The sequence below is a fragment of the Pristiophorus japonicus genome, chromosome 5, assembly GCF_044704955.1.
Source record: "Pristiophorus japonicus isolate sPriJap1 chromosome 5, sPriJap1.hap1, whole genome shotgun sequence".
Taxonomy (NCBI): Eukaryota; Metazoa; Chordata; class Chondrichthyes; family Pristiophoridae; genus Pristiophorus; species Pristiophorus japonicus.
This window is the reverse complement of record NC_091981.1, coordinates 78,667,771-78,690,690: the sequence shown is the minus strand read 5'-3', so window position 1 is coordinate 78,690,690 and position 22,920 is coordinate 78,667,771. Positions and strand designations below refer to the sequence as shown.

Sequence of the window (22,920 nt, the reverse complement as noted above, 5' to 3'; positions counted from 1 at the left end):
GCACAGGCTGGGATATTGGGGCACTGAATGATCCATACTGCATTCCAGCAGCACTGGGACCTGGAACCTTGGACAGTGGGCCCCTGGGTGTTCCATACTGCATTCCAGCAGCACTGGGAGGTGCAGGCTGGGATATTGGGGCACTGAATGATCCATACTGCATTCCAGCAGCACTGGAACCTGCAACCTCTGGACTTTCGAAAGCATCTAATGTCGGACCAAAACTTAAACCACTATGCAGGAACTGGGATGAGCTGAAACCACGGAATGTCGGACCAGACCCTAAAGCACTATGCAGGGACTGGGCCGCACTCAATGGAATGACGAATCAGAAATTGCAACGCAAGTTCAAGATTCTCCCCTTCATACCTCTCCATGGCCTCCCCCTCCCCCCTACAAAGTTGGTCTGGCTTGCCCGTGTCTGAATCATCTGTATGTTCAAGATTGGCATCAGGTTCTGCAAAAGATAACAGAACAGTCAAATGGTTAGCAGCAGAGGAGGGGCAGGGTGGGTGACATGAGTAGGCTTACCAAGGTCCTGCCATTTCTTTTTACACTGCCTTCCATTTCTCGTGGTATTCACCACTGCGCAGTAATCTTCTGCAAGTTTTTTCCAGCGTTTATTAATTTCTTTGGGTGGCACTTTTGTGCGACCTCTGTTGTTCATATCCAGCTTCTGCCATCTTTCCTCGATTACATTCACGAGTACCTCCACTTCTTGATGCGTGAAATTCTTTGTTCTTGGCGCACGGTGTTGCATTGCTCGATTGAATTGACACTGATTTTTCAAAACACAGTCCTTATTTTGCTTGCAGCAATGAATGATTCTCACCTATGCAGTTGATTTCTTGCAGAGTACTCCAAACAGCATTCCTATAGCTTTCAAAACATCAAGCAGGCATCCAAAACTAAGTGAGTGGTTCTCCCTTTAAAAATGGCTGATTGCCAATGTTACCCCACTGAGCATGCGTGAACGCTGCAACGCGCATGTGTGTGCTGCCGACACACTCTCAGGCACTCCGATCAGGCCCCGCCTCCTGCCGGCTCTGCGCGGCCAGCACGGACCTAGCTCCGCCCCCCCCTCTTTGTTCTGCGCCACGCCACCTCGACAGATGGCCCAAGAATTGGCCATAATCGCTGCTTATGCTCTACAATGTCGGCGGGGGGCTCAGGTGCGCCGAAAAAAAACGGAGGGCCAAATTTGGGCCCATAAACTGGTTCTGTATCATGTTAAATTCTTTTTTGAATACCTCCCACTGATCTGTTAATTTACCCAGGTTACTATGGACAGTCTCTCTCTCATCGCATTGAAATCAACCTTACCTAAATCTAGAATCTTTGCTGTTTTGCCTTTCTTCCTTTCAAAAAATCTTAACAATATTGAATGTGTTAGATTATTCATTGCAATGCTGTTACAAAAATTTCCAGTTACGATCGTTGTTTAATGTGATAATTTTGCTTCCCGTGACCTGTTCTGGTCTCAGCATAACATAAGCCACTTTCTTTGTATAATGATTGACCTATTTAGTATTTTGGAGTTTAAACCTGTGATCAGGTTGGCTACTTTTTAAACCACATAATAACTTCAGTAATTAGACGGGCAATACTTTAGACTGACGTAATGTCCAGACGGCGCTAAAGTCTAAGTTCTGTGACGCGGAAGTTCTCTTGATTACTGATCCTTTTCAGCTTGGAATAATGTTTAGACCTAGCAATAAGAATTAGGCACCAAACTGCTTTACGTGTCAGAAGATGTGTACTCAAACACAAGATTTTTTTTTTCTTTTCACTAAAAACAATCTTTAAATTCCATAGAGAGATCTGATGGCTCGGGACAGTGAACTTGGAACCAATGGTAATAAATGTTTACAGTAAATACTGTAAAGTAAACTGGTATATTGACTAACTGGCAGTTAGGTATTTGTAAACTGTACTGATGAACTGGCAGTTCGATGTTTGTTTTCAAAATATACAGTTAAACGGTTGATGTGCAAAGACCAATTTAAAAAAAAACTGATCCTTTTTAAATGAAGGGATGTAAAGGGTTATGTTTTATTTTAAAACACACCAGCCATTGGAAGTGCACATCTTTGCTGATTTAACAGTTTAACTGTTTCCTCCAGCTAGTAAAACTGATCAATGTTGCAGTTGCAGAAAGGACCTTTGGAACAAAAGTGCTGTTTCTGAACTGTTAATTAGCTGTGACACACAATTCCAGACTATGCTGTATGTACGGCCTTGTACTTATCTGGAGAGCATTGGGGAGGGGTTTCTAGTATGGAGGTTGACCAGAAATAAAAATTCATAATTGTCTGCAGAGCACTGAGGGTGAACATATTGCATGTGTTTATGGTGTAGGTTTTGTGGTAGATACCCTAAATTATGCATGGGGAAAGTAGTGGATTGCTTTTGTAGTTTTTAAGCAGGAGTAAAATGTTCAAATCATTCAAAATTTAATGCAAGGCGTATAGCAAATAAGGCGGATGAGCTGAGAGCACAGGTAGATGCTTGAGAGTATGACATTATAGCAATTACAGAGACACGGCTGTGTGGCAGATCAATATTCCTGGTTACAGGATTTTTAGACAAGACAGAGAGGGGGATAAAAAGGTGGGGGTGGGGGGTTGCTGTAGTGATTAAAGAAACTATTTCAGCGGTGAGGAGGGATGATATGTTACAGGGATCATCAAAGGAGGTCATATGGGTCGAACTGAAAAATAAAAAGGTGCGATCACACTGCTGGGCATGTATTTTGGCCCCCAAACAGTGGGAGGGATATAGAGGAGCAAATATGTAGGCAAATTGCTGTGAAGTCCAAAAACCATAGGGTAGTAATAGTAAGGGATTTTAACTTTCCTAATATTGGGCCCAACTTTGCCCAACCCCGCCGACTTTGCGCGCTGGAAACGGCACCAGAAAAAAGGAACCCCATTCTGGCCACTCTTCCGAGTCCCTGGAGTCCCAGTGTGGCGTGCATTCTGAAGTGGGGGGGGCGGAGCAACAGGCCAGCACTGAAAACAGTGCTGGCACCTGCGCACATGCACAGTGAAGTCTGCACACACGCTCCTGCCCTCCCAGCACGTCCTGCGGGCTGTGAGCAGGACCTGATGCTCGCAGCCCCTATCCCCAGCCGAAGGGATGCCCCGATCTCACCGCACCCTATCCCCTGCCGAGTGGCCTCCCGCACCGGCCGGTCGGCCCGCTGAGTTCCCGGGCGAGATAGGACTTTGGTTTTATTTTTTATTTATTGTTTGCGCTTGAGAGTTTTGATTGCGGGGGGGGGGAGAAGGAGGAGAAGAGAGAAAGTGTTTTGGGGGAGGGGGGGGGGAAGAAAGAGTGTTTTGTATACCAGCATCTCTCTCGCTCTCTGTGGCTATCCCGCCCTTCCCGGTGACATTGCGGCCAGCAGCTCGCATTTCTCCGGTCACTCTGCGGCACCTCCCCCCTGCCCAGGTGACATCGCAGTAGCATTTACTTCACTTTTATTATTTTAATTGTTTGAGCTTTTCCTTACAATGTTTGGTGCTTGGTTGTTGAGGTCTTCTCCAGTTCCCTTTCCTCCCCTGTCCCTGCCCTAATGTCTGCCGAATGTACGCTACTTTTTCTTCACTGCCTGCAAGATTTTTCAGAGCTGGCCACATATGCTGACCTAAGTTGATTTGCAGTAAGTTTTTGCTGGCCAAAGTGACATAAATGGCCAAAACTGGCGTAAGTGCCTGGAAACACCCCCTTTTGGAAAAAAAAACGGACGTAAAAAAAAATCGTATCTAACTGACTTACTCTGGAGCAAATCTTTTGGGGAATTTTTTAACTTGTGCCAGAAAAAACAACTTATTCCAAAAAAATTGATGCAAGTCATGGCCAAAGTTGGGCCCATTGATTGGGACAAATATAGTGTGAAGGGTATAGAGGGTGCAAAATTCTTAAAATGCATTCAAGAGAACTTTTTTAGTCAGTATGTAACAAGCCTAACATCAGTGGGGGCGGTTTTGGATTTAGTTTTGGGGAATGAAGCTGGGCAGGTTGAAGGGGTATTAGTGGGAGAGCACTTGGGTGCCAGTGACCATAATTCAGTCAGATTCAAGTTAGTTATGGATAAGGACAAGGATAGGCCTGGAATAAACGTCCCAAATTGGGGAAAAGCTAACTTTGCTAAGTTAAGGAGTGATTTGGCCACAGTGGACTGGAAACAGCTACTTGTGGGTAAATCAGTGTCGGAACAGTGGGAGGCATTCAAGGAGGAGATCCGGAAGGCTCAGGCCAAATATGTGCCCTTAAAGAAAAAGGGTGGGAATAACAACCCTGGATGCCTAGGGACTTGCAGGGGAGGATCAAGGAAAAAAAGGGAAGCTTATGTCCTAATACAGATGGCTAAATACTATAGAATCTTTGGAGGAATATAGAAAGTTAAGAGGTAAAATTAAAAAAAAATAGGAATGCTAAGAGAGCCTGAAAAATTCTTGGCTAGTAAAATTAAGGAAAACCCAAAGATGTTCTATAAATATATTAAGAGAAAGAGGGTAACTAAAGAAAGGAATGGGCTTATTAGAGACCATGAGGGTAATCTTTGGAGGTGGAAGATGTTGTTATGGTTCTTAATGAATACTTTGCGTCTGTTTTCTCAAAGGAAAGGGGCAATGCAGATACTACTAACCACGAGGAGTGCGAAATTCTGGAGGAAAAACAGAGAGAGAGGAGGTATTGGGGTGTATGGCAGCTTTGAAAGTAGATAAGTCCCCAGGCCCGAATGAAATGCATCCCAGGCTGTTGAGCAAAGTAAAAGCGGAAATAGAGGCCTTGACCATCATTTTCCAGTCATCTTTGGATTTGGGCATGGTGCTGGAGGATTGCTAATGTGGTACCCTTGTTTAAGAAGGGTGAAAGGGATAGGCCGAGTAATTACAGGCCTGTCAGCCTAACCTCTGGTGGGAAAAAATCCTGAAAGACAGGATAAATCCACATTTGGAAAGGTTAGGATTAATTAGGGACAGTCAGCACAGATTTGTTAAGGGAAAATCGTGTTTGATTAACCTGATTGACCCTCTTGGTTACCTCCTCAAAAAATTCAAGAGGGTAGTGCGTATGATGCAGTGTCTATGGACTTTAGCAAAGCTTTTGATAAGGTCCCACATGATTACGAAGGTTAAAGCCCATGGGATCCAGGGCAAAGTGGCTAGTTGGATCCAAAATTGGCTTAGAGGTAGGAAGCAAAGGGTAATGGTTGATGTTTTTGTGGGGTTCCGCAGTGCTCAGTATTGGGTCCCTTGCTTTTTGTGGTATATATCAATGATTTAGATTTGAATATAGGGAGTATGATTAAGTTTGCAGATTACACTAAAAGTGGGTGTGTGGTTGATAATAGAAACATAGAAAATAGGTGCAGGAGCAGGCCATTAGGCCCTTCGAGCCTGCACCACAATTCAATATGATCATGGCTGATCATGCAACTTCAGTACCCCACTCCTGCCTTCTCTCCATACCTCCGATCCCTTTAGCCGGAAGGGCCATATTTAATTCCCTTTTGAATATATCCAACGAACAGGACTCAACAACTTTCTGTAGTAAAGAATTCCATAGGTTCACAATTCTCTGGGTGAAAAAGTTTCTCCTCATCTCAGTCCAATATGGCTTACCCCTTATCCTTAGACTGTGACCCCAGGTTCTGGACTTCCCCAACATCGGGAGCATTTTTCCTTCATCTAACCTGTCCAATCTCATCAGAATTTTATATGCTTCTGAGATCTCCTCTCATCTAAATTCTAATGAATATAAGCCTAGTCAATGCAGTCTTTCTTCATATGTCAGTCTTGCCATCCCGGGAATCAGTCTGGTGAACCTTTGCTGCACTCTCAATAGCAAGAATGTCCAAAACTGCACACAATGATTCAAAGTGTGGTCTCACCGAGGTCCTGTACAACTGCAGCAAGACATCCCTGCTCCTATACTCAAAATCCTCTCGCTATGAAGGCCAACATGCCATTTGCTTTCTTAAGTACCTGCTGTACCTGCATGCCTACTTTCAATAACTGATGTACCAAGACACCCAGGTCTCGTTGCACCTCTCCTTTTACTAATCTGTCACCATTCAGATAATCTGCCTTCCTGTTTTTGCCACCAAAGTGGGTAACCTCACACTTATCTACATTATACTGCATCTGCCATGCATTTGCCCACTCACCTAACTTGTCCAAGTCACCCTGCAGCCTCTTAGCATCCTCACAATGTCACCCAGCTTAGTGTCATCTGCAAACTTGGAGATATTGCCTTTAATTCCTTCGTCTAAATCATTAATATATATTGTAAGTAGCTAGGGTCCCAGCGCTGAACCTTGCGGTACCCCACTAGTCACTGTCTGCCATTCTGAAAAGGACCCGTTTATTCCCACTCTTTGCTTCCCGTCTGCCAACCAATTCTCTATCCACGTCAATATATTACCCCCCAATACCATGTGCCTTAATTTTGCACACTAATCTCTTGTGTGGGACCTTGTCAAAAGTCTTTTGTAAGTCCAAATACACCACATCCACTGGTTCTCCCTTATCCACTCTGCTTGTTACATCCTCAAAAAATTCTAGAAGATTTGTCAAGCATGATTTCCCTTTCATAAATCCATGCTGACTTGGACCGAGCCTGTCACTGCTTTCCAAATGCGCTGCTGTTACATCTTTAATAATTGATTCCAGCATTTTCCTCACTACTGATGTCAGGCTAACCGGTCTGTAATTCCGTGTTTTCTCTCTTCCTCCTTTTTTAAAAAGTGGGATTACATTAGCCACTCTCCAATCCATAGGACCTGATCCAGAGTCCATGGAATATTGGAAAATGACCACCAATGCATCTACTATTTCTAGGGCCACTTCCTTAAGTTACTCCTGGGATGCAGACTATCAGGCCCTGGGGATTTATCGGCCTTCAATCCATCAATTTCCCTAACACCATTCCCTGAGTAAGGATTTCCCTCAGTTCCCTCAGGAAAGTCATAGACTGCAGGAGGATATGAATCTACTGGTCAGGTGGGCAGAGCAGTGGCAAATGGAATTTAATTTGGAGAAGTGCGAGGTAAAGCACTTTTGGAGGGCTAATAAGGAAAGGGTTATACACATTAAGCGGTAGGCCACTTAATAGCGTAGATGAACAAAGGGCTTGTCCACAGGTCCCTGAAAGTAGCAGGCCAGGTGGATAAGGTGGTTAAGGAGGCATACGGAATGCTTGTCTTGGCCGAGGCATAGAATACAAGAGCAGGAACGTTATGCTTAAATTGTATAATACTCTGGTTAGGCCACAACTGGAGTACTGCGTGCAGTTCTGGTCGCCGTATTATAGGAAGGATGTGATTGCACTAGAGAGGGAGCAGAGGAGATTTACTAGGATGCTGCCTGGGATGGAGAATCTTAGCTATGAGGACAGATTGGATAGGCTGGGTTTGTTCTCATTGGAACAGAGGAGGTTGAGAGGAGACCTCATTGAGGTGTACAAAATTTTGAGGGGCCTGGATATAGTGGATAGCCAGGGCCTATTTCCATTGGTGGAGGAGTCAATTACAAGGGGGCATAGTTTTAAGGTGGTTGGTGGTCGGTTCAGAGGGGATTTGAGGGGGGGCCCTTTTACGCAGAGCGTTGTGTGGGTCTGGAACTCACTGCCTGGAAGAGTGGTGGATGCAGAAAACCCTCAACACATTTAAAAGGTACTTGGATGGGCGCTTAAAGTGCCATAACGTGCAAGGTTAAGAACCTAGAGCTGGTAATTGGGATTAGACTGGATAACCTCTTGTTGGCCGACGCAGATACAATAGTAAGTACTGCCCGGAATCGAAAACGGCCAGGGTGATCTCTTGGGCTAGTTTCGATCGCCTGGATGGGTTGGAGAGGAATTTTCCCAGATTTTTTCCCCAGTTGGCTTTGGTTTTTATCTGTTTTTTGCCTCTCCCAGGAGATCACATGGCTCCGGTTGGGGTGAAGTGTAGAATGTTTCAGTGTAAGGTGTCTCGCAGTTGTGTGGGTTGGGCTGGGTGCTCTTTACCTTTCTATCATTGTTCATAGGTTTATATGTAACCTTCAGGGCTGCTGACCGAGGACCATCGGCTCTTTGTCGGCCGCCGCAGACACGATGGGCCGAAATGGCCTCCTGCACTGTAAATTTCTATGTTTCTAAAATACCCTAATTAATACATCAGTCATAACACAACATTACAAAAAGTTCAGGTAACTGTTCATCAATTGCTTTCAAGTAAAGCACCAAAATTGACACTTGGCGTGTAAAATATGGAGACTTCTCCCATTCTCTCCCAAAAATACATTGTTATTGCAGTGTCAATTTGACTCAAATGTTCGTGTTCTTATTGCTCCCATCTAGTGTTACCGTGTGAGGCTTTTGCAAACTGCTTTTTATTGCTGACTAGTCTGAGTTTTTTTTGATGGAAGATTTTAATTGGAGAAAAATTGCCATTTTCTGTTTTTATGCACAGTGTCTGAGTACGTTTTCCCCCTTACAATGTTGACTGAGCTTTATTTTAACTCTAAATTAATGTAAGTTTCATGTGGGAGTATACAGTAAATTAATCTGCTTTTGTTTGGCTGTCCACGTAGTAGCTTTGTGGGTCCTCTATCACTTAGTATGTTTGAGGAGGGTGTTCTATATTTATGACTGGATTAAACCAAAACCCTAAGGCCTCTATTTCGCCACCATTCGGCGTCACTTTTTTAGTGTCTGCTAATTTTTATTTTGGGCGTAAAGTTTGAATGCCGGTGGCTGTCGGCACCGGATTTTTTGTACGCAAGATTTTTGGGCGCAGATGTGGGTGAAAACTGATTTCTGTGCCGTTTTTGGCCATTGAAATTATTTTTGCCAACACCGATTGTTTTTTTTCCTTTCTCCCAAGACGGTGCAGAGTGGCCTTAAGTGCCGATAAGAAAACCCCTATAAAGAAATCATCACTGAATTGATGGAGCGAGGGAAGAAGACAATTTAAAATACACATTCATGATGATTTTTGCAGAGGAAACACTGAAAATAACTTGGAAAGTTAACTTTTCCCACCGAATGTTAAAAACTTAATTTTTTTCCATGTTATGTGAGAAGGCAAATTGCGACTTCACCCCACCACAGAATCTCTGCTCACGGGGCTCCAGGCATGTGTCGGTGGCGTGCTGGCCGGATCGCTCCGTTGGCCAGACAGACATAAACACAGGAGCTCGGCGCTTGGATTCCAACCCCCGCCCCTTGCCCCCCCCACCCCGGCTTCTTTCCAAGCTGAGCAGCGATCTCCTGTGTAACTAGCTGACTGAGGGAGCGATCCTGCTGGCTGGCACTTCACAGCAGCAAACATATGCATTTCGGCAAAAGCTATAAAAGTGCCATAAATCACTGTGCATCGCATCTCCATAGAGACCGAGACTAGTGTTGCATATGTGCAGCAGACCAAGGTGTGGTCCAATCTACTAGGGCGTCACCCAGCAAAAGTGAGTGTGCTTCAGTAAGTACTGTCTCACAATAACAAAAATAACAATTAACAATAATACTTATGGGTGCAACTCTGACTCTGCCTCATGTTGTATAAGGCTAATTTGCATGCATGCCATGCAGAGGTGATGGATAATACAACACCACCATCGCAGAAACCCGATCGCTCGGGGATAGATGGGGAGGAGGCCATACCCTGATCGAATCTACAGGGACAGGTGCTCATACCTACACCTGAGTGAGGTAGACTGCATTCGCAGGCTGCGATTTAGAAAGGAGGTCATCACAAAGATCTGCCAGCTATCAGGGCAGACATACAGCCAAGAAGTGGCAGGAGGACTGTCTTACCTGTGGAAGTGAAGGTCACTGCAGCACTTGCCTTCTATGCTTCTGGCTCATTTCAAGCTGCAACTGGGGACATGTGCTGTATCTCGCAGCATGCCACACATTTCTGCATTCGACGTGTGACTACTGCACTGTATGTCAAGAGACCATTCATCAATTTCCCTATGACCATGCAGGCAATGCGAGACAGGGCTGTGGGGTTCTCCAGAATTGCTGACTGTACCCACATCGCCTTGAGAGCATCTTTGGACGACTCCGAGGTTTATCGCAACAGGAAAGGGTTCCATTCCTTAAATGTCCAGCTTGTCTGCATCGATATGCATCGGATCATGGCAGTGGATACCAAATATCCACATAGCATCCATGATGCTTTCATCCATCTGCGATGTTTCAGGAGCTGCCAGAAGGGCACAGCTGGTTGCTCGGGGGGGAAAAGGGTACGTGCTCGCAACCTGGCTTATGATCCCATCTCCACACACACACACAATCCTCACACTGAACCAGAGCGTTGGTACAACATGTCGCTCATAACGACACGGAGCATCATAGAGCAGACTATTGGCATACAGAAGCAGCGTTTCCGATGCCTGGACCACTCTGGAGGCTACCTGCCATACACCCTTCACCACGTCGGTCAGTTCACTGTTGTATGCTGCATGCTGCACAACTTGGCCATCGTGAGGGGACAAGTACTGGACATTGACGATCCTCCTGAGGGGAGAAGGGGATGCGAGGAGGAGGACCAGCAGCAGGAAGAAGAGGAGGACAAACCTATGCCACCACCTCAACCTGCAGGACGATGGCGGAGGAGGCAGCCTCATGCACCTATAGCCATAGCTGGAGACTTGCATCAGCAGCTAATCTGTGATTGTGTTGCTGCCTGAAGGCTAAACGGCCTGACAATGTTGACTCTTTGCACTTGTTGGTGTGAAAAAATAATGTACATAATGTACAAAATGTTGTGTTGGTTTATGTTGCTTTAATTCCAAAAATAATGTGCAGGATTATTTTTAAAAATCAGTTTATTAAACATTTGTACAGTTGTACTTTAATAAATTTTGTATCAAACTTTAAACTTTTTAATGACGAAAACAAGTAGCAGCAACAAACAATCTCTAGCTGCGGCCATCTCTCCTCCCCCTTATTCAAAGACCTTAGCGCAGTGTGCCCCTCTTGCCCCTGTGGTTGCCTCTACCCCTACCCGTGCACATTGTTGCCTTGACCCCAAGGTTTTTTCTGTTTTCTGTGCAAAGGCGCCTTTGTTATTGATGGGGTTGGACAGGGACAGACCTAGCAGACCGCATTGTGGAAGGCCCAGGTTCCTCTTCGGACTCTTCAGCCTGTGGATCAACCCACGGCATATACCTGAGGTTGGTCTGGGAATTGGAAAGTGAGTGTCAGCAGTTGATGCTGCCAATTGCTGTTGGGCAATGACAACCTGGGTGTGTTCACTTATTGCAGCAGCTATCTCCGACAGTCCCTCCCTAATCTGTCCCGACACTGCATCAACTGCCTCCGATATTCCCTCCCTCATCTGTCCCGACAGTGCTCCCGTTCCTCCAGACAGTGTTGCTACTTCTACTGACAGTCCTGCTAATTCTACCCTCACCCCACCCATGGTATCCAGGAGCGATCTCGTTAGCTTAATGCTCCTCACTCATTCCCATGAGCTGTCCGAAGTCTCGTGCATCCTGCATTTCAGGTTGAGCTCTCCTTCCCACCCTCCTTGGCCGTCTCCCAGGTGTGGCTTGCTGCAATCCACTGGGACCCGCAGCCTCAAACTGTATACCATCAAATGTCGCGTCGGTTGTATTGCTCAGCAAAGGGCTTGGCACCCTCGAGGCTCACCGGTTCCAATCCCAACGTAAACATCTCAATATTGGTCTTCCTGCTGCCCTTCATTTTCCAGCTCATCCTCATCCTGATGTTGATGAAGAATATCTGGACTGCCTGCTTCCTGCTCTGCTACTTCAGCTTCTGTCTCTTCTGGATGCGCTACATCTGCAAAACATAACAGAGCAAATGTTTGGTTAGCAGCAGGGGAGAGGGCAGAGGGGGCAGGGTGACATGAGTATGTGGATCACACAGCGCAGGCTCTTTTCAAAGTCCACGATAGTAGCACTTTGGATAAACCGAAGCATAGCTAGCCCACGCAGCACTTAACATTTAACCAACCCCAGACTGTATAATTTGCAGGGCTTACCCTCTCTCAGTAACCTGGGCCCAGTGTCCACATTGGTGGTTGATCTTCTCTTGTGAGATTTAATCATATCGGCGATCCTCTGTTCCACGGCTGTTAGTTGCAGTCTACTTGGCATACCTCCTCCAGTTTTTGACTCTTCTCGGTTGATCTGTGACCGCCTCCTCTGCAAAGATGAAAATAGAACTTTTTAAAGAGAGGGTCCTTCTGCTGTGGTGCCCCCACCCCCCACACACCACACACTAGTCACAGTTAAAGGTAATTGCAGTGCATAAATAAAAATATGACTTGCAGTAATTGCTTGGCCAGTGTCCTGCCACTTCTTTTTGACTTGCATGTGGCTTCTCGTGGTCATGGCCAGTGTATTAAACTCTTCTGCAACTTGGTCCCAAAGTTTTGCTAGTAGAGAGGGTTTCAGTTTCTTTTGTCGCATTCTCCAGTTGTTTTCAAGCACATCCCATCTCCTCTCAATGATGTCTACCAGGGGTTCAATTTCTTGTGCTAGAAATCTCTCTGCTGGAATTCTTTGAGGATGTAATGAACAGGGTGGATAAAGGGGAACCAGTGGATGTGGTGTATTTGGACTTCTAGAAGGCATTTGACAAGGTGCCACATAAAAGGTTAATGCACAAGATAAAAGTTCACCGGGTTGGGGGTAATACATTGGCATGGATAGAGGATAGGCTAACTAACAGAAAACAGAGTCAAGATAAATGGTTCATTCTCGGATTGGCAATCAGTAACTAGTGGGGTGCCGCAGGGATCAATACTGGGACCCCAACTATTTACAATCTATATTAACGACTTGGAAGAAGGGACCGAGTGTAATGTAGCCAAGTTTGCTGACTATACAAATGGGAGGAAAAGCAATGTGTGAGGAGGGCACACAAAATCTGCAGAAGGACATAGGCTAAGTGAGTGGGCAACAATTTGGCAGATGGAGTATAATGTTGGAAAGCACTTTGGCAGAAAAAAATAAAAGAGCAAGTTATTATTTAAATGGAGAAAAATTGCAAAGTGCTGTAGTACAGTGGGACCTGGGGGTACTTGTGCATGAAACACACAGGGATAGTATCCAGGTACAGCAATTGATCAGGAAGACCAATGGAACCTTGGCTGTTATTGCAAAAGGGATGGAGTATAAAAGCAGGGAAGTCTTGCGACAGCTATACAGGGTATTGGTGAGGCCACACCTGGAATACAGCATATAGTTTTGGTTTCCATATTTACAAAAGGATATACTTGCTTTGGAGGCAGTTCAGAGAAGGTTGATTCCGAAGATGAGGAGTTGACTTATGAGGAAAGGTTGAGTAGATTGGGCCTCTACTCATTGGAATTCAAAAGAATGCGAGGTGATCTTATTAAAACGTATAAGATTATGAGGGGGCTTGACGGGGTGGATGCAGAGAGGATGTTTCCACTGATAGGGGAGACTAGAACTAGGGGGCATAATCTTAACATAAGGGGCTGCCCATTTAAAACTGAGATGAGGAGGAATTTCTTAGGGCTGTAAATCTGTGGAATTCGTTTCTTCAGACCTGTGGAAGCTGGGACATTGAATAAATTTAAGACAGTGTTCTGTCTTGAATAAAGAATCTGACCAGATACTGTAAGCTCAAAGTAAAGTGTGACCGTAGTCCTTGCAGGTCTCCAGAGTCCCTCTCTAGCCTTATAGGCCCCCTTATGTATAGTGCTCCCAAGGGATTGTGGGATCCCTTGGGACTCAAGGGGATGAGTCCTCTGGTGGTTAAACATGGTATTTACAGGTTTACATATATAACAGACAGCTTCTTAACCGATCAGAGATCAAGGGTTTATGGGGAGCGGGCAGGGAAGTGGACCCGAGTCCATGATCGAATCAGTCATGATGGTATTAAATGGCGGAGCAGACTCGAGGGGCCATATGGCCTACTCCTGCTCCTATTTCTTATGTTATGTTCCTGGGCTTTCCCCCTTCCCTTGGATCCATCTTTTGCAGCTAAAATATATGTCCAGATCCAGCTCCGATCCAAATGGGTTCTCATAGCTCTTGATCCAGACCAGGAACAATGTGGATGCGCGGGCAAGCCCATCACGCGGGAAAAGTGATTTTGCACATGCCCAGAGACTTTTTGGTGCACACTTGAAGCTCCACCCCCAAACTTAACTTCAAGTACCGCAGCACCAAAATGAAATTTTACTTTGGTGAAAGTTGAAACTTTTTTCAGCGCAATCGGGCACACAATCGGCCGTTAATCTTCTTGGGTGCCAAAAATCGGTAGAGGAAAATTGAGCCCATAGGTTGTGGGCACCTGTACATAGAGAATCATACTGGGCCAGAGAAGGGCAATGGGAGCTAGGGGAAGAGGAATAGGAATCAATAATAAAGATTCAAACTTGATAAAGCTTTGGTACGGCTGTTGATTCACAAGTAGTGGCAGTTTTTACCTGTTGACTTATAAAAAAAATGTTTTGACCGTTTAGAAGATAAAAGAAAACTGACTAATAGCCAGTACCAGGAATCTGTGGCAGCTGTTTGTGATAAGTTAAGAACTGAAAAAGACAAGCAGGTGCAAATCTAGAATATCGTGTTTACTAACCTCATTTGTCTACATTCTGTTTACCATAGTGCATGTGCATGTTGAAAATAAAATAAATAGACTGGTACCTTTTGTGTTTAAATGCTTGTGTTGGACACTACAGCTTTTTCATACTGAAGCCCTCACATGGTAGCAATAAGAACACTTGAACATTTGAGTCAAGTTGATATTGCAATCCAACATGTTGTTTTGGTGCTGAAGGGAAGGACAGGTCTCCAAATTTTCACTCCTTTGCTGGTTACCAAGTGCCATCGTTGGTGGTTTGCCTAAAAAAGGTCTAGTTAATATGAAAGCAATGAATGAAGTAATCTGAACTTTTCATAATGTGTTGTGGGTGAAGCATTAATTAGGGTTTGCATGATACCTTTTTTGTATTGTGAATGTTTCTAATATTTAATTTTTACTTTAATTATCGTGAAGGCTTTCCAGAAAATGTTTAAAATGCTTCTGTTTAACATTGGTTTTTGTTTCATTTATTGATCAGCTTTTGAAGTGAAGACATGCAACAAATGGTTTACGCAGTTACCATTCATTTCCACGCCCAATAATTAAAATTACAGATTCCTCAACTTAAATTTTACATATTTATTTGATTCATAACAGCTCGCTGATACCTTATCGTGACGGTGGTGCGGCGAGAGATTGTGACGGTGGTGCAGTAAATGAGGGTACGGGACCCAGAAGAGCTGAAGGCCCAGGGGCAGCATGGGCCAGCCCACACTGCATATGTGTGCGCACTAGGTCTGTGCAGCAGAGCAGGTCTCCAGTCATCCTGGTTAACCCTTGCCACTGGATAAAGGCCTAGCTCTGTCAAGCCCATGTGGTGGCTGATGTGCAACGGTCACCACACATTAAAAAAATCCACGTACAGGCATTTTCTACCCCTTCAATTAGAGTTCAGGACTTGAACATCAGGTCCTTCATTGAAACATCTGTGAACTCATGCAGAAGCAAGTCATCCTCATTTGAGGGACTGCCTATGATGATGATACCTTATTAAATGGGCATACTTAAATGTTTGAGCCTGCATGCTGAATATTGGTGATCACAGCCGAGCCCAATGTGGCCAATAGCTGAATTGTGATTAGAAACTAGCGCATAGCCACTATTTTTTTTCTCCGATCTCAAATGGGGCTAGGGCAAAGGGGGAGAAACTGAGGCAAGTTTACAGGGCAGACAAAGTCAGGAACTTTCTGACGCAAGGTCAGCAATCTGAAATGTTAACTCGGTTTCTCTTTCCAGATTGATTCTCTCTCCACAGATGTTGCCTGACGTGAAATATTTCCTGCTTTTATCCAAGATCTTGCTTGCTAGTGTGGCTCAGTGCCATGCTCTCTCATCTTTCTCTTTCCCCCTACCGCCCCCCCCCCCCCAATGGAGCTATGTTCCCTCCCACCCCGCCACCCAAAAAACACACCAATTTATCATGACTGGAGAATTGCACCATATTTTACAATATTTAGTTTGTTGCTTGTGATTTAACACCACAAAATCCTAATTCTAAATTTAACTGAAACAAATGCAGGTTTTTTATCATTTGCTTTCCTTTCTTTCTCCCTTCCTCTGCTGCAGGGAACACTGGTCTGGTTACGAGAAAATGAACAGCACCTTCCAAGTACTGTTTCAACCTGTGCAGGAGGAGTAATAAACTTCACCACAGACTATGGCCAGGTGAGTGAAATTGGACAAAGGGTTGACCTGACTCTCTGAACTGGAAAACTTTTTTTGTTTTGAGTAGTGTTCAATAATAAAGTATGTAATAACTCTCTTCCCCCTCTCCTTTTCCCCCTCCTGTTTCAAATCACTAAACACCAGATTTTGAATTCAAACTACAACACAAGACATTGAAAAGTACCAGTTGTGATAACGTCTTGGCTGAGAAACTAATTTTTAAGTAATGTATTTGGCTGTTAATATACAGGGGGAGGGTAGCCTGGAAAAGGAGAGGCCCATGGTTTCTTTGTGGGTCTCAGAGGACCACTCCTGCTCCTCTTGGCTCACAAAGAAACCTTGAAAATATTAATTTAAACATGATCTTACCTGCCACTAGCTTTCACTGAAGGGCCTGGCACTAAGTTTCACGGCTCAATCAGCAGTTAAATTTGCACTAAGTTTCAAGTTACATCATCAGACCCCAACCTTTTAAATAGTAGTGAGGCCCCGATACTGCTGAAAATCTGGCAGTTAAAATGGCGACAAGAATGCAGAAGAAATTGCCTTCCCCATTGCCACCAGGCAGGCATGGTTAAAATTGAGCCCGTGATGCTATGAAGCTATAAAGCCTCCTCTTCCCTCTTGTGGTTTAATGATCAGCCATCATAAGTGATGATTTTAGCAGAATAATTTACTGGACTGAGAACACAAGTAAATGAGGCAGGAAGGAGTCCGATGGGTTTGATTTTCCCACTGTAAGATGTGGTATTTCTGGACATATTGGAGAATAAACACAGCTAATTGGCCAGATTAGGTGAGGAGGGAATTTATCTGGCCTGGTGAAGCATAAAGTCTCATTTGGTAGGGATTGTTCTGTAAAGTTTCTCATTGAATATGGAGCATTCCCTGATTTTAAATTGATACTGAAATTGCTAATGTTGTCGATGGAAAAGGTTTACTGACCTCTTGTGATCATTTTGGGTTGATTTCCTTTATGACTGTTCACATACTATGCCTGAATTCTCCTTTTGAACTATACAGGGGCTCAGCTGAAAAACATATTCATTTCTGTGTTGTTTGTGACTACTTGGCCCATAAGCACCAAAAGGTATCATTTGAGTAAAACATAAGAACAGCAGTAGGCCATTTGGCTCCTTGAGCCTGTTGGGCCATTCACTTCGATCATTGGCTGTGATCTGACTCCATATACCCGACTTTGCCCCATTTCCCTTAAATCTATCAATCTCAGATCTAAAATTAACAATTGATAGAGCATCAATTGCCGTTTGCAGAAGAGAGTTCCAAACTTCAATTTTCCCCAGTGATTTGCACCGTTTTTTTGGAGCAGGCTGCTTTTTCTGGCCTAACTTTAAAATCCGCAGTTGCCCCAATCAATTTGCACCAGCGTAACTCATTTTAGTTACGATTTTTTTAGGTCTTTTTTTTTCATCCAAAGGGGGCGTAACCAGCCACCTACGCCAATTCTGGCCATTTAGTGAACTTTGGCCAGCTGATAGTTACTCCATTTCTGCTTAGGCCAGCGTATGTGGCCCCTCGAGAAAACCCTTCCGGAGAGTTAAAGACATCGGCGCAGGTAAGTAAATCGGCGGTCATTCGGCCTGGGCTAGCGGCGGGAAGCGGAATGGACCTGGACCAGCATGCACTTGGGGCCACAGCGACCCAGGAAGGCACCTCACTCGGGGACCGCAGAGGGTCGGAGACAGCCGATCTGAAGGCTTGGTGCTTGGGAAGGGGGGGAAGGAGAGAGAGGTAACAAGACTCGGAGGGTGGGGGGGGGAAGATGGAAGGAAGGGAAAAAATAGAGAGATCACGAGGGATATATCGAGATCTACTACGCACACGCGGCCATTAAAGCGACATCAAGAACATGACTTTTTTTTTCCCGCGCATGCGCAGAAGGCTCTGCTGCAGACCGCAGGCTCATAGAAACATAGAAACATAGAAAATAGGTGCAGGAGTAGGCCATTCGGCCCTTCGAGCCTGCACCACCATTCAATAAGATTATGGCTGATCATTCCCTCAGTACCCCTTTCCTGCTTTCCCTCCATACACCTTGATCCCCTTAGCCATAAGGGCCATATCTAACTCCCTCTTGAATATATCCAATGAACTGGCATCAACAACTCTCTGCGGCAGGGAATTCCATAGGTTAACAAGTTTCTCCTCATCTCAGTCCTAAATGGCCTACCCCTTGTCCTAAGACTATGTCCCCTGGTTCTGGACTTCCCCAACATCGGGAACATTCTTCCCGCTATCCAGTCCCGTCAGAATCCTACACGTTTCTATGAGATCCCCTCTCATCCTTCTAAACTCCAGTGAATAAAGGCCCAGTTGATCCAGTCTCTCCTCATATGACAGTCCAGCCATCCCTGGAATCAGTCTGGTGAACCTTCGCTGCACTCCCTCAATAGCAAGAACGTCCTTCCTCGGATTAGGAGACCAAAACTGAACACAATATTCCAGGTGGGGCCTCACCAAGGCCCTGTACAACTGCAGTAAGACCTCCCTGCTCCTATACTCAAATCCCCTAGCTATGAAGGCCAACATACCATTTGCCGCCTTCACCGACTGCTGTACCTGCATGCCCACTTTCAGTGACTGATGAACCATGACACCCAGGTCTCGTTGCACCTCCCCTTTTCCTAATCTGCCGCCATCCAGCTAATATTCTGCCTTCGTGTTTGTTCCCCCAAAATGGAGAACCTCACATTTATCCACATTATACTGCATCTGCCATGCATTTGCCCACTCACCTAACCTGTCCAAGTCACCCTGCAGGCTCCACCCCCCCCGAGGCGACTGGCTACGCTGCGTGGGTCCAGATTACAGCAGAAGCATCAGGGAAAGTTTGGACATGGCTTTCTGGAACATTTATGGACCTAATTAAGCGGTGCAACTCTGGCAATACACCAGAAAACGGGCTTGGGGAAAATTGAGCCCTTTGTGTGTAGAAGTGTTTTCTAATTTCACTCCTGAAAGTCTGTCTCTAATTTTTAGATATTGCTCCCTAGTCCTAGACTCCCCAACCAATGGAAATAATTTCTATCTATCCACCTAATCTGTTTCCCTTAATATCTTGAAAACTTTGATCAAATCACCTCTAACCTTCTAAATTCCAGAGAATACAACCCTAGTTTGTGTAATTTCTCATAATTTAACCCATGGAGTCCGGGTATCATTCTGGTAATCCTACATTGCACTCCCTGCCAGGCCAGTATATCCTTCCTAAGGTGTGGTACCTCGAACTGCTCTGGGTACTTCAGATGTGCTCTAACCAGGACTTTGTCTGGTTGCAGCATAACTTCTACCCCCTTGTATTCAAGTCATCTAGATGTAAAGGCCAGCACTCCCTTTGCCTTTTTGATTTATTTTCTGTACCTGTTCGACATTTTAATTATCTTTGTACCTGCACCCCCAAGTCTCTCTCGACCTTAACTGTTTTTAGCTTTTCCTCATTCAGAAAGTACCCTGTTCTATCCTTTTTAGGTTCACAGTGGGTGACTTCATATTTGCCACAGTTTTATCCTTTCACTTAATCTATCAATAAATATCACCAATAATCACCTTGAGTCAAAGAAATAAACAACTGATGTACAGACCACTGCAGGGGGATGATCCCTGTCATCTGGTGCTTTTGGGAAATTGGGTTTGTTGCCAGATGCTTGACACGCACTGAAATTCAGTGGTGTTCTACTTGTATGAAGGTTCTGATGGCAAGGGAAGTGTGTTCAACTCCCTGCTAATGAAAGATACACTGATACATACAGGAACATGACAACATGATGACTTACACCACATAAATTGTTGTCTATAATGGCTTGCAGCAGTTGACTAGGTAGTTTATCTGCCTATTCTGTCAAGTAGTCAACCAAAAAACTTAAGCATCTGATTGGATATTTTGAATCTAAACAAGAGTTCTCTGCTCCCTATTTAAACAGATTATTATCTAGGACAGTGCTTCACAAGACGTTTTACCAGGTTTAATAATGCACGTTAAATGAGACCTGATCAATGATGTGATTAGCTGGTGTAGAATGCCAATAAGCTGTTTCCTCACCTCTCCACTAAAACAGCTTTATAAACATGGGGCTAGACTTCCCACTAGGTGGCTAAGGCCCCAAAAAATGGGCCTTGTTCCAGCGATTGTGGGACGTCTCAGCCTTGCTAATCGCCGGTACATGGCCCATTTTTTTTGTAACTTTCCACTCTGCCTTACACCAGCGATGTCAAATGGGTGATGTGATTTTTCAGCGATCTCACGATCACCCATCGAAAACGGAAGTAATAAAAAAAAGCTTCCCTAGCAACGCTATTCCGCACATGTGCGGGATGTTTTTTTTTGTGGTTGAGTTTCTTTTGCTGTGTTTTGAGGTCAAAGGTCATCACACATGCTCAGAAGCACAGGGAGGGTCAGAGAGGGAGGGAGAGAGCGAGGAAGAGGATATTTTTTGTGGCTGGTTGCAGTGTTTTGAGTATTTGGAGTTAAAAATAATTAATCTTATTACTTTGCATTTTTTTGAACTGAAAATAATTATAATTATTTCTGGTATTAAGTTATTGTAATATAAAATGAAGGGTGACATCGAGAGGAAGAGGGCTAAACCCTTCAGCGAAGAGGCCAACGAATTTCTGAATGTGTAACTTAGTTTTGTTCTTTGTTTTCCCAATAAGAATGAAAGTAAATTTGATTTTAAAAATTGAATCAAAATTAATTCCAGACTTAAGTGCAAATGAGCATTTAAATGACGTCTTTACAGATTTTGTTTCTGATCAGTTTGTCCGAAGCCTCATTCATGCTGGTATCCAGACCAACTCTACTAGTTTTGTACCAAGATAATAGCTCAGCTGTCCTTTTACAATGGAGCAGCTTAGTTTAAGGGAAAACTAATATTAATCAGACGACTTAAAAAAAGCAGTAAAGCACAGATGCTGGGAAAGCACCAATGTACTTATCTAAGACATTGTGGACAACACTGTTTATGGATGCAAGTGAAGTGTTGTTCTCTACTAGGGTTAGGACTCCACTTGACTGCTTGCATTGTGATGCAAAGGCAATGTTAAACATGTGAGTAGTATTGGTGGATGTAGCCATAACTTTTTTTGTGTGGCCGATTCTTTGTCCACTATATCTATGCAGACATTAACTTGCTTATTTTAACTAAGTAAGCATCTCTAACACAACAGCGAACAAAGAAATTTAATATGAGCACGTTAACCATTTGGCTGCTAATATTGGCAACAGTAAATTTAAGTTATGGATCGCCAAGCAAGTTTCACCTTTTATACTGCAGTCTTTGTACAGGCATTGCTGGAAGTCTTTTAAAAGTAAGTCCTTTATTTAATAATGTGCTTTGTAAATACTGCACGTTAACACTTCAGGATACTTCATGAGGAAAATATCTCTAAACCTCTCTCGGCTTGCGCTCATCCTTAAAATGGCAAACCCAGTTTAAAATCCAACATTTTCTACCTGAAACTGGGATCAAGCAGTTTACCAGAAGTGAGTGACAGGGTAACATGCTTACCAGAAAACCTGCAATGAGCAGTATCATGTGCCAGAATGTATCGGGTGACTGAATGATCCAAGTATTGCTTTCTCTTTTTTTTTTACTGGTACCTGAAAGGCTGCTCATTATCCCCAAGTCAGGCAAAGGATTGTTTTGGTACGAGTTTGACCCAAAGTAGAAAATGGAGCTTGTGACATCTGTTGAGTGGTAGTCTGGCAGTGAAGTTGGAGCAGATGTTGCCTGTTGTCTGTATAGTGACCAGCTGTTTCTGCTCCAAACTGTAATTGCAATCATTGTCCTTCATTTCTTTGGGTTTCAGACATGTGACCTGTTGGAACAGAAACAATCGGATGCGTTTGGGCTTTGAGGAGGAATAACTGTTGACTTTTTTTTGTGTGTTTAATTCCACCATTTGAAATTCTCCTTGAAATGGAATGATTTTGTTTTTACATGTTAAATGGAAATAACTTACTTAAAAAAAGTATGAATGCAATGAAAAGCTTGGTGGATTTGTGTAGGCATGGACATTTTTGCTAACTTCAAATTAACAAAAAATTATACTGTAACGATTACTTGCAGAAATTTTGTGGCAACTTTGTCCCTTTTTAAACAGACCTTGAGCTTGCTTTTGAATGATCTTGTCAGAATTTATGCTATTGACATGGAATATGATAACTTCAGCAAAATTCTTGATCAAATTTATATGAAACTTTTAAAATGAAACATTGTGGAAGCTATATTCTGAAAAATACCATACATACTTAAATTTGCCTGTTGAACTGGGCTACAACCTGTATAACTGAACTCATTATTTGAAGATTTTGTTTTGTTTAGTTGTATTAAAAAGTACATTTTAGAGAATATTGAGTAAACATGGTCTAACTTTTATGGCCTGTTTAAATGGAGAAAAATTGCGAAGTGCTTCAGTACAGGTGGACTTTGGGGGGGGGGGGTTCCTTGTGCATGAAACACAGAATGTTAGTATGCAGGTACAGCAAGTAATCAGGAAGGCAAATGGAATGTTGGCCTTTATTGCAAGGAGGATAAAGTATAAAAGCAGAGAAGTCCTGCTACAACTGTATAGGGTATTGGTGAGGCCACACCTGGAGTGCTGTGTATTTAAGGAAGATTATAGTTGCATTGGAGGCTGTTCAGA

At 43.9% G+C, this 22,920-nt stretch overlaps 1 protein-coding gene across 1 annotated transcript in view; it reads left to right on the top strand.

Annotated features, from left to right (window-relative positions):
* The window catches only part of myo10 (myosin X), a 445,108-nt gene that overhangs the window by 98,093 nt on the left and 324,095 nt on the right, over window positions 1-22,920 (top strand). Inside the window, exons 2-3 of the mRNA XM_070880183.1 lie at window positions 16,156-16,254; window positions 17,773-17,830. Of these exons, the coding sequence (XP_070736284.1) occupies window positions 16,156-16,254; window positions 17,773-17,830 (157 nt within the window). The remainder of the gene's footprint in view (window positions 1-16,155; window positions 16,255-17,772; window positions 17,831-22,920) is intronic.